The sequence below is a fragment of the Acyrthosiphon pisum genome, chromosome A2 (genome assembly GCF_005508785.2).
Source record: "Acyrthosiphon pisum isolate AL4f chromosome A2, pea_aphid_22Mar2018_4r6ur, whole genome shotgun sequence".
NCBI classification, from domain to species: Eukaryota; Metazoa; Arthropoda; class Insecta; order Hemiptera; family Aphididae; genus Acyrthosiphon; species Acyrthosiphon pisum.
The window spans coordinates 100,520,698-100,533,734 of NC_042495.1; the positions used below are offsets into that span (position 1 = coordinate 100,520,698).

Here is a 13,037-nt window from a genome sequence, read left to right on the forward strand (position 1 = left end):
ATATACTATATGATATCGGAGAATGAATGACGTAATTTTTGTGGTGAGAGAACCAGTGAGTTGCGTATCACTAAGTTGATAACAAAATTACCTATTTTGTCATGCCATCAATAGCGCGTTAGCGCAGCTAAACAGGATACTCACAATACGATTAACATAGAATAACCTTACATGCGTGGGTCGATTGAATTTCCTGGAACGTACGCCATAGAATTAAGAAATCACACTGTCTTGTCATCAGGAAGGGTAGAATCTATATATGAGAAATCTAAATTGACCATATTCAGACGTGTTCTGTCAAATCCAGTACGAGCGCCTTCACGCCAGAACACATTTTTGGTTAATCATTTCAAAAGTGATAAATAACATAGGGCAAATGTAAAAATGGTTGTCAGGATTCAGAATTATAAATAAATTGTAAAACACTTGATTGATAACTAGAATTGTTTTTTTTTTTTTTTTTTTTGAGTAACTAGTTATTAACGCTGCTTAAGCGTAGGTACCTAAACGAACACTATATTATAACATAATATAAACGGTGGTTCGTTCGCGGACACATGCGTTGTGTCCGGCGGTAACGGAGAAATGGCACAATTAATCACAGTAACGTCTTTTAGAGTAAAGAGGAACTATAACAAATACACTACTGCTTTTATGAGTAAAACTAGTAAAACAGAAAAACTTACATCACGGCATTAGGCGTGACCGCGGAGTTATTTGTCGAGTCCGGCGGTGGCAACCAAAAAAAGCGAATACGGTGGCGGAGGCCAGTCCAGTAAGCCGTACGACAGTGTAGCCATATTGCCGTAATGCCAAAAATATAGCTAACAATTTATACTTAAAATAATTCTGACCAATCGAATTTCGGCCCAAGGAAATATAGAGTAATCGTATTATATTTTCTGAAACACTAATCGTTCGTTGATTGAAGTTGTTCGAATACGAATAGAAGATAAACACAAAATTTAAAAGTTTTGAGTAATTAAAAAAACATTTTAATAACAAGTTGAATATTGCTGTCATTATTTTAATTCACCTATCATCTTTACTTAAACCTCTGTACGCAGGATCACTACATTATTTTTCTCCACCAAACCTAATATTATCCACCTCACTCCTTATTTACTTAACAATGTAATATACAATTTATTGACTATTAATAAATTGTCGTCATATAATAATATTATAGTTAAAGAATTATTAAATAATTATATCATAATTATTAGATAATAATTATAAATATATATTTAGTATACAGTGTTCCAAATTGTATATGACAATAGATTTCAGCATGACATATTTAAATTAGGAAAATATTGCCTAGGTATGTGAACAAATTTTTGAATCATAAATAACTTAAATTAATTTGATATTAGGTAAATATTTTTTATTACCTATTAATTACTATGAGGAGGTTTGAGGGGTAACTTTTAAAATTCAAATGGAAACCTATATTTTTGAAATATAATTCGTGTATGGTTTATTTCTAATGAATTTCGACGAGTCGTTAATAAAAAATTGAAGAACTATTAATATTTAGAAACTGGTTTTAATTTATAAAATGTCAATAGTGAATAATAATTTAAGTGTTTCTATTATACGACTTGGGTACTCTGGGTGTTATGGTTATATAATACCTATCGGATTATTAATTGATTACAGACTACAGTATATAGTACTATAATAGTAGTAAAACGTTTATCCGTATTATCATAAGATGTTATGACCAATTGAAGATTATTTTATTTATGATGTCTTAAGACGTCCTCATACACCGACATCTGTATTTGCATAGCAAATTGTACGCTAAGCAGATCACGTTTATCTCGGTTGGTTTAAAAATTAGAGTGTATTGACCTCTTATAAAAGTCAAAGGTAAGATTAGTATCTAGGCAATCTCGTGTATTTTTTTATTATACTTTAATTTTAAAGCAAGTTATGAGTACCTATTGTATGATGTATAAACAATTTATAATTTTAGAATACTCATAACTCACTTTAAAATTGAAATATAATAAAAAAAATTCTTCAGATTGCCTAGATAATAATCTTACCTTTAAAAGTCAAAATAGGTCAATTCACCCTAATTTTGAAACTAACGAAGCTAAACGTGTTCTGTTGAGCGTACAATTTGCTATGTTATGCACTTGTATGACGAAGACAAAAATTAATATCGGTGTAACTTCCGTTTAATTGCATTTATTGATCTGAGGATCAATGAACTTGGAATTTTAGAGAGTAATATGTAAACCACACTGAGTTCTATACTACAATGGATAAGGAACTCCTATATAATTTATAGATTCAGCTCATCTGGGGATCTGCGAGAAGCGCAGCTAGCGCCCAAGCAGAAATTAATGAAGTTATACAATGCATATTTTCATGATAGATAATTTTTTTTTCTACATAACATCGGTCTAAGTTGTTAAGGGTGTATATCCAAAATTACAAATTTTTCAGGAGAGGAAAGAAACGTTTAAACATTTCGTCAGCCTAAGTCCACAATTTGCAAAGGTCGTATCTCCATAATTTATTTCAATGCTATTACAATTCTTAAAAATCATGACATCGGAGATACGACATTTTCTAACCATCGATTTTGTGGAGGATTAAGTTATACAATTTTGGTTACATCTTTATCGTATGGTGCGGTTTTTTCTTTTTAATTTTAATCACCAATAGTCCCGAAATAAAAAAAAAAATGGAATTACGCTCTTTGCGACTTGGGCTGACGATAATAATATATAATATAATTATGTGCACTGAGAGCGCTATATGACATATTCCAATATGGTAAGCAGCTGGCTTATGGGGAAACCATTGAGCATCACTCTGAAGAGTTTGAACCCGTATAAAAATCGGTTAGTCAGCACCATATTTCTTAATAGATACTGACGTACTTTAAATCTATAAGCTAACTTGTTTTTAGTATTGTAATGTTCTTTAAGTTAAGATTATTAAAAAAAAATAGTGATTTCAAAATATTAATGATTAAATATTTGTTTACCCAATGTAGAACCGGCACAAAACTTATCAACAGTCATAAATAATTCAAATCCATTTGTATACATATCCCGGCAAGTACTATGGTCGATGTATGGTAAAGATGCTTCTAATAAAATAGGACTTGAAATTCCTTTTTCTGTTTTTCCCCAACCAACAATCTGCAAATTTATAAAACAGTTGTATAATGTCGTCCAATTATAATTATCTATACAACTATTAATCACTTTTTATGTGAGTGTTGGGAATCAGTGGCGTCATTCGAGGGGGGGTAGGAATTTGCCCCCTTGTCATTGCGGGCCACTTTCGGACCACTTTCGGGCCGGGAACGGGCTAGTTTTGGGCCATAAGCCCACAAATATGATTCATGTCATTGCTAAATAAAATTTAACCATAATTCGTGGCTCGTACTAATACGTAAATAATTATAGGGTATCTGTATCCTACTATTTCTAATCATTTAGGTAGCATATTATGTACGCACCTGGCCACCTTCTGTTGAATGCTAATAACATAGTATACACACAAGCTATAGGTCAATCGGTGTGTGATAGGAGTGCGCAAAGAAGTATTATGCTGACCGGGCCCACGGCCTATTGTTGTAGGTTCCCGGCGCGAACACATACCATATAATGATATTATAATTTTATTGATTTTACAATGATGATTATATTTATTTTGGCCGTCATCGCCTTTTGGAGCAGTAAAAATGCTCGATTTTCGACTTAAGCATATTTTATGGTAGGAAATTAAATCTAGTTTGCACCTATTTTTGAGAAAAACTGAAAAAAAAATAATAAGGAATAACAGAGATTATTACGCAAAACTAGTTTTCTACAAAGTCGATTTTGTTATTTGGTGTAACTTTAAAAAAATAAATTTAAAAAATTTAAAAGAAATTTTTACCGAATGTTTATAATACCATTATCTATACACAATAAAATTTTCAAAAAATGTTGAAGCTATTTATAGGCAGTAGACAATTTCGATTATTATTAGTTTTTTTTAAAATAATTGTCCACAAAAATGTTTTTTCTTGGTCAAAAAAAAATATAAAAATCTAATACAAGGTTTATCATAATTTGTTGTAAATTAAAAAAAAGGTTGAGCGTAAATCCAAAATATTGTGTCTAGAGTTAGACATTAATTGATGTTCACCACATGTTTTTATTTTACTATTTTCTATACACGAAAATTAAAAATGTTAAAAATATTTTGACTCATTTTGATCTGTTACTAAACAGAAATTTTCATTTCTTAGTTTTTTTTGTTAACAAATGACAATACATCTCCACCCCCCAAATTAAAATGCCTGTTTATGACACTGCATTAGTGAGCCACTTGTAACCTACTGTACAGCACAGTGGTGCACACATGCCTACGTTACACATGCATACATTGCAACATGCCAATATGTATTATGTATACATACTTTAGAAGATAATCTTACGATATTTGCGCTTTATATACAAATGGAAAATAATGGATAGGTACAGTAATTAACTGTAACTAAATCACAATTGTATTATTTACATAATACTACAAACAAACCTTTCCTTGGTCTCCATTGGCCACATTGTATTCACCATTCCAATCGATACAAACAGGTGAAACGCCATTACTAAAAGAAACTAGGTTTTCTAATACAATAATAGCTATATCTTCAGCATGAAACCCAGTAGGTCCATAATAACCTTCTTTCAGGTGAATCGTTTCCACCTGTATAATTATTTTAATTTATATCATATCATACCAATTATTTTTAGACTTTTGAATTATTAATAACTTACATTTATTATTTGAGTAAATTCATTGTCGATTATTGTAAAATTTCTATCATATTTTCCAACAGCAATTTTGTATAGACCATCCGTTATTGATATTTTCTTAGATAACATAGCTTTTTTCCAAAAACAATGAGCCGCTGAAAATTATATTTATATAATTTCCATTCTTTTTTAAATACATCGTAAAATGGTTTTACCAGAAATGACCAAATTTGGTGCAATAATTGATCCTCCACATATCAAGTTATAATTTGTTTTTTTTTTATTTAATTGATATATTCCAACATTCCAAGGTGCCGTACCAACAAGTGCTTTTTTACCATTGTTGATCAACACTTGGTTTATGATATATACTCTACCACAAACTAAATAATATTTAAAAATAAATATAATCAATAATAATACGCAATAATATCTATAGAATAAACATAATAATGACAGCTTACAAATTTACATCAAACGGTTGTGCAAAAACAACAATAATTATTAAATACAGTTATAGTAAATCATCTATATCATTATATAAATGTGAAATGAAAATATATTTACAGCCTAAACTCTGGAACTACTTATCAGATCTTATAGATTTTTTTTTTTAACGAAAGAGTATCACGGAGAAGGTTTACATGAAAGAACATTTTAGGAAAATCCGCCGGAAAAGTGGGAAATCCGGATGTCAAAAATAAAACAGTATCACCATCTGTCCAGAAAAAAATAAACTAAATAATAAAATAAAAATGTAGTTTGTTGTTGCAGATTAAAACAATAATAGTGTATAATATATTGGTTGCTATTGGTCAATCGGTCATGTTTGTTGATTTGTATTATTATCTTTTGTCAATATATATATATAAATATATATATAAATGAATTTTTTGTGGATAGATTAGACCTCTGGGAAGAAGATAGGCTAATTTAAGAATGGTTGAATTTGGTTTTTTTTTATTCATCGGATTTTAGTACGGTTGGGTTAGGATAGGATTTTGTATTAACTGATTATAATATAACATTAATCCACCGTAGGTAGGTGGAATTAAGTAAAAACGACAAAATTGGTATAACATTGATACTTTAGAGTTAAATCATACACTTACGTACAAACAGCACGAGGTCCGCGATCTACCGAAGGTAGATTGAATACCTGATAATATTATACTGCTGCGAATCAGAATTTTTATTCCGGGGCAGAAAAGTTAAGATACATTTTGAACACCATACACCGAATAATAAATAACGAATTGAACAAAGTTTGAGTCATATAGAGTTGGTACATTTAACGGGCAACGAAGGGCACGGGATCAACTAGTATTCATATAAGATATATAAATAAGATACTTATGTTTATATGTTAAAAATACAATTACTTGGATTGCATCTATTCAGTTGTTTATTCCACAACCCATTAGCCTGACAATTTAATTCAAGCTGAGTATCTTCTTGTGAGATTAGTGCAGTATAGAATGGCTTACATGATGCTGTTGCTATTGTATCAGGTATCGATAAGTTTGAACAATTAGCATACTTACTATTATGACTACATTTAATATCTAAACTATCTGATATTAGAGGTGGACACATTTCTATAAAATAGATAAATTATAATCAAACAATATACATAATACATAACCATAACATTTTATACTTGTACCTATTTTATTATTATATTTAAAAATAAGTAATTATTACGACATTTGAGTTACTATAAAAAACTTACTGAAACACAATTTCTCAGTATTCGATAACCATTTTCCTTTTCCCTGACAAAATCTAAAACCTATGGGATGAGCCTTATAATATCCTTGTTCACACTTTTCAATAACAGTACGATGAAGATTAATTAATTTCCCATGAGATAAAATTTCATTAGAACCCTCATAGGAATATATAACTCCTACGACAGTTGGTAAAACGCATGAATTATCTGTGAACTTTCAAATCAAAATATTATTGAATTATTATTATCATTATTATTATTATTATGAACTATTTTATTTTATTTTTTTTATTGATCCTTAAAGCCGGTATCTATGGCCATTAGCTGGTTGTAGGGTTGTATTTTGTTGGTGGTAGGGTTTGAAACGGTGAGTTTTTACACATGAGTGTTTGGCAGAATTTTTAAGTGGGCGCCCCTAGGTATCCACAATACCAGGGTGTTGGATGGCGGCCTTTCTTTCCAGATATCGTGACTGCCTAAGAGAAATGCCGCCCGTGCCGGGATCGAACTGGCGTCGGTGCATATCGCAACCGACTCCTTAGTCCACTCGGCCACTCCGTCCACCATATTAATTATTAATAAAATATTTAAAAAAATTATTACTAAAAATAAATATTCTTTCTAAAGTAGTAGAGTTTTGAAGCAGAAGAGTTCATTTAAAAATCAAGCGAATTCAAAAAATTTAAAATTTAAATTGATAACTATAGGTTGGTACCAACAAACAAATATATTTACGCACATGTTTGTTTAAAATTCCACGAATCCATTGAACATAGAATCTAATGTCCACAAAACCTGCGATTGTACCGTTTAATCTTGCATGCCTCATAATCATCATCCCGGTTAAAAAATAAGAATTAGAGTGTACAAAACCTATGCCTGCTCCACTATCTAGGAAACCTGCTTCTTTTCCTGAAAAAAAAAATATATTCTTTTATACATAATATGACGCAAAATAAACATATTTTTATTGTTGGGTATAAAATAGTAGGGTTAGGCGTAAATCCATTTCATAAATTATTTATTTTTAAATGAACGCTATTCGACTTTTTAAACATTAGTGTTTAAGAATAACAGTACAAATAATGTAAAAGTTATAAACATTTAAACTTAAAAGCCATAAGAGGAAAGGGTGGTGCGTTTGATTATTTGTTATTTCTATTTAAAGTCCTTCTCATAATTGTGACATTCTTTCAAAATTGGAGAATATTTGAAATTGGAGAAGATTCGCTAGCAAATGAAACGAATCCTGAAGCACATTTTTACCTGTAATTGGAAAATAAAGTCATTTTATAAGGCGTGGAGGCATCAATCTGACCTTCAATTAGCATTTCGTATGGATCTTGCGAAACTAATCAACAGTTGCGGACTCTTTTTTTACCAATGACTTATACAGTTAAATTTTGTATTGTCTTAACTTAACTTTTTAAAGTAAATTATCATTATTGTACAGTTAAGTTAATTACATTTTTTTTATCATGTGTGGAACCAAGAGACAAAACTTATTCATTCTATTTTGGTAATTTATTTTTCTAATAATATAATATAATCAATTCATAATAATCAAATTAGATTATAATCTTTATTCTATAGGTACTATAGTAAAGAGTAATAATTAGTATACTATCCATTGTATGGACTGGCTATTTTCACGAATTCTATTATTTAATGATCTACTCGGTATTGAATAATCCGATTTTTGTTTTATCTAACTCCCCAATTCCTAAAAACGGGTTTAAAATCAAATATCATAGTCTTTAAATGGAAATCATTATATCAATAACATATATCTACTGGTTTCTGGTAAATACGACAATAAATCCAATGAACAAAACAAAAAGTCGTCTGAGATATTTATAAATTATAATTTATATTGCCGTATTCGTTATGAATACAAGCAACGTATGAGATTAGAAAATAACATTTTCGAAATAAATATGGAAACAATTTTTGGTAGGTATTATACTATTATCAATTGATTTCATTTTAATAATTGACTATTATGGAACTAAATATAATAAGTCTAACTAGGATAGAAGACTTACAGTAAAATGTATACTACTACTAATAGGTAATTAATATCTTCTTTAGACTCTAATAAGTTTAGTATAATTTAGAGTTTATAAGTTAACCTATAACTTATAAGTTTCTGCTAACAATGAAATATAATAATAATTTTAAGTTTTATGTTTGCACATTGCTAAGCGTCTTGGTAAATGTCCGTACAAATCAAAATACTAGGGCAATTGATGAATTATGAATATTATGACTTAAAAAAAAATTTATTTTATTTTCCATCTTAACTCTTAACTTAACTAGTTAAATTTTATTTTTTTGTTAACTTTTAACTTAACTGAAGGTAATTTAATTGAATTAACTTAACTTTCCACAGTTATTTATTTTCATTAACTTGACCACCATTGAGTATTACAAGTTAGTAATTATATTATATATTTTAACTGATAAATGATAAATAATAATTAAGATTTCAATTTGTCTAGAAAATATTAGATACCCGATAATAGTGTTTTTTTTATAAAAATTTTCAATTTGGAATCAATGGTTACAATAAATTATAACATAATATATATAAGTACTTAAATATTGTAGTTTGTTTTAGTGAAATTATTTTAAATTTTAGTAATAGAAATATGTACAGTTATTATATGTACATTAATGTAGGAAAGTTTATGGAAAAATAATATATCCAACCAACTGCGCATTGTATCGTTAATTCATAAATCATAATTGTTGTTTAATTAATTGATGTACTAAGTTTTAAAGACAACGTTTTATAATGATTTTTGTACATATGAGTTACATGATGTGTCCTATTGAGGTTAGGATGGTCTGGTATCATTGATGATAATAAGATACTTATTTAACAGTGATGCCACATAAATTATGTAATATAATATTGAAATAAAGTTATATATTTCAAAGATATTTTATCATGGGGTGTGTGGGCAGAGCCACCCACGAGTCTATTTCATATAAATATATAAAGCCCCTCCCAAGTAAAAAACTGAAATAGCACATATGCACGAATCACTGTAAAATAAATACTTTCATCACTAGATTAGAATCTAAATGTGTATTACTTGAATAAAAAGTTGTACAAAACTTATCAAAAGTCAGTAAGTGTTTATATTTGGTTGAAAAATTTTTTTGACAATTGCTGGTGTCGATGAATTGAACAAATCTTTCTAATAAAACAGAATTTTCTATCCCATTTACCACTTCTTCAAAAACGAAAATCTGTAAGAATATGAAACAGTCTTATGTATTTAATGTCATATTTAATAAGTATAAATACATGTATATTGTGGCTTGGTGTGGTGCAGTACGTGCAATCAACTGCGGAAACGCACTGAGTGTAGTAACGGCCGGCGTTGCTAGTTCCCGGATGGGTTACCACACGGGATTTTTAGCAACGAATCTTTGCCACACATACAAAACACGTTTTCTACCATTTTTCCCATTACTAACGACCCACAAAAAAACAGCGAATGGCATAAATTGCCAGGCTCAAGCTCAGAAGAAAAAAAAAATACTTGTATAAATGTCATGTACAAGGCTCGGAACTTTAAGTGCTAAAAAGTACTCAAATATGGGCATACATATGCGTTAAAAAACATCAAAATATGCGGTATAATATGCAGTAAAAAATTGGAAAATATGCGAAATTATGCAATTTATTTAACAAAATAAATTGTACATACAAATTTACAAATTTATATTAGGTACCGCGCTGCATCCCTTATGTGTAGCTGTGTCATCCTGTGTGTCATCAAACTTTAATCTTCTTGAGTTCCTACTAAAAACATCTTTTTGAGTGTATAACTGTAAAAATTTACGAAACTGTATTTTGTAACTTGTTCAGTGGTATATTAGCTGATATCAATGCTCTGCATAAATCCATATTAAAAGTTGATGTTTTCGACGTTAGATTTGTTAATAGTTGTTGGCTGTTTTGAGTTTTTTGATTTAATTGACGATCTATAGCGCGACGATGTTTTTCTGTTCTTATGTGTTGTGTAATACTGGATCGTCTTTCGGGATCAACTTTAATTTCGCAATGCTTACAAAATAAAACAACATTATCAATAAAAAAATTTTTTTCGTAAAATCAATGAAATATGCAAAAAAATGTTCTTAAACCTAAAATATGCGAATTCGCACAAAAAATAACGAAATATGCAAAATTATGCAACAAAAATGTTTGTATTTGAAATATACGTACTATGATTCGAATTTGTATTGAATCAGAATTTCAATATGCACTTTCTAGAAAAATATGCAAATGCCTAAAGTTCCGAGCCTTGGTCATGTATGTATAAAATATTAGATGAAATTAAATATAAATTTAATATATATATATACAACCTAAAATTGAAACCTTTGATGCTAATGTTCCCGGAAACTAATCGACCGCTTGTCTTAATTTTTTATTTTAATGAAAGATTATATCATGGAGGAGGTTCTTATCATAATAGCATTTGTCTAAATCCACCAGAAAAGTATTTAATTCAGATGTCAAAAATATATCAGTAGCACCATCGGTCCAGGAAAAAATAATCTAAATAATAAAAAATTTAGTATATTGTTTCAGATTTTATAATAATAGCGTATTATAATATATTAGTTGCTATTGGTTTGTTGATTTGTATTATTGTTTTTTGACAATATATTAAATATACTACCTGATCTCGTGCACCTCGATTCCCGTTAAATGCACTAACTCTCTATGACTCAGACTTTGTTCAATTCGTTATTTAATATTCAGTGTATGGTGTTCAAAACTTATCTTAATTTTTCAATTGCCCAGATAAAATATCCTGATTGTTCAACTCCATTAGGGTGTAACACAGTACACACTATGGAAGAAATGTCTTTTTAAGTATACATTTTATTATATTTTAATGTATGGCCTTCTTGATCGGCGTTGTCCGTCAGATTCGCAGAAGTAGGTAGGCAATCTACCTGCGGTAAATTGTGGACCCCGTGCTGCTTGTACGTAAGGGTATAATTTAACTTTAAAGTAGGTATCAAAGTTATACCAAGTTTGTCATTTTTACTTAATTCAACCTTCGGCAGATTAATATAAACAATTAATACACAATCCTAACCTAACCTAACAGTACTAAAATCCAATGAATAAAAATGTTTAGATAAAGAAGAAAAATATGAAAAAAAAACAATGGAAAAATTTGGTCCTCTGAAACATTGGTTCGAGCTTGAGGCATTCTGTACGAAAATGCCAAGAAGTGCCACTTCACCAACATGCTTATCGCTTTAATAATAAATTATATTAAAACCAATAGCATTTACAAACAATAATGCCCATCGTAAATTTCATAATCCCTGTGTGAGCACCTCATTGTATTGGAATGTACCCTTTTTAAATAAGCCTATCTTCTTCCCAGAGGTCTAATCTATCTCTGTACCAAATTTCAACGCAATCGGTCCAGCTGTTTAAGAATGAATAAAGGACACACACACACACACAAACAAACATAAATTTTTAATCTATAATCAATCGATTTATTATAATGAAAGTTGAGCATGTTATTTAATTTAATCATCAACTATATTGTTTTTGTAGATTAATTAATTGATTAAGCTCATCCTCTTAGGCGTCAGTCGTTTTCGCAAAAAAACTCGATTTTTGTTCCCGCCAATTATCGATTCCGCCTAAATGAAAAAGGTTCGATTTTCATTTCCACCAAATCTATTTTTACCTTTATTATTGAGATGGAGTTTGAGAACCACTAGTCTGTCTTCATCATTAAATGAGTTACATTCTGCAATAGATAACACTGACACATTCACTTCAGATGGTGAAGAATTGTTAATTAACGACCAAGAAACAAATATCATTATATTTTCTGGTGAAACAAATTTAATTTTTCTATGCGAATCACATACAATTTTTGTCGATGGAACGTTTGAATTTTTTCCGAAATATTTTACTCAGTTATTATTACCATTCATGGCTTAAAGAATAATTTTTATGTACCTTTTGTTTTTTTGTTTATTGGAGAATCAAACTCTGAAACTTATACACAAGCTTTTAAATATATTCAAAATAAATGTTATGAAAAAAATTTGACTTTTGACCCAAAAAATGTAACAGTCGATTTCGAAATTAGTATTCATAATGCTATATTATCTATTTGGCCTTCAACTAATCTTATTGGCTGCCGTTTTCATTTAACACAAGCGTGGTATCGTAAAATTCAAGAGTTAGGACTTAGTACAGAATATAAAGAAAACGGGTGGCTAAGGACTACATTTGGATTAACATTTTTAGATCCTCGAGAAGTTTCAGAATCATTTGTCGAAGATTTTATGTCTATAATACCAGAAGAGTCAGCATATTATAAATATGCTGATTATTTAACTGACAATTATATCTCTGAAAATAGTGTGTTTCCTCCAACAATATGGTCCAATTTTAGTGCAAGTATATCCAGAACAACAAATAATTGTGAATCTTTCCACGCACATTTTAATGAACAATTTTATAAATC

General features: G+C 29.5%; 1 protein-coding gene across 11 annotated transcripts in view; it reads right to left on the reverse strand.

Annotated features, from left to right (window-relative positions):
* Positions 1-13,037, reverse strand: part of LOC100574854 — a 276,000-nt gene that overhangs the window by 258,623 nt on the left and 4,340 nt on the right. For all 11 annotated transcript variants that reach the window (XR_003839396.1, XR_003839397.1, XM_029489187.1 and 8 more), the window contains 8 exons: positions 9,606-9,762; positions 7,244-7,416; positions 6,505-6,718; positions 6,155-6,370; positions 4,988-5,155; positions 4,794-4,927; positions 4,555-4,722; positions 3,008-3,164 (listed from right to left, as the gene is read on the reverse strand). Coding sequence is in view for 9 of the 11 variants with exons in the window: in XM_029489187.1 (XP_029345047.1) it covers positions 3,008-3,164; positions 4,555-4,722; positions 4,794-4,927; positions 4,988-5,155; positions 6,155-6,370; positions 6,505-6,718; positions 7,244-7,416; positions 9,606-9,762 (1,387 nt within the window). In the remaining 2 variants the exon portion in view is untranslated. The remainder of the gene's footprint in view (positions 1-3,007; positions 3,165-4,554; positions 4,723-4,793; positions 4,928-4,987; positions 5,156-6,154; positions 6,371-6,504; positions 6,719-7,243; positions 7,417-9,605; positions 9,763-13,037) is intronic.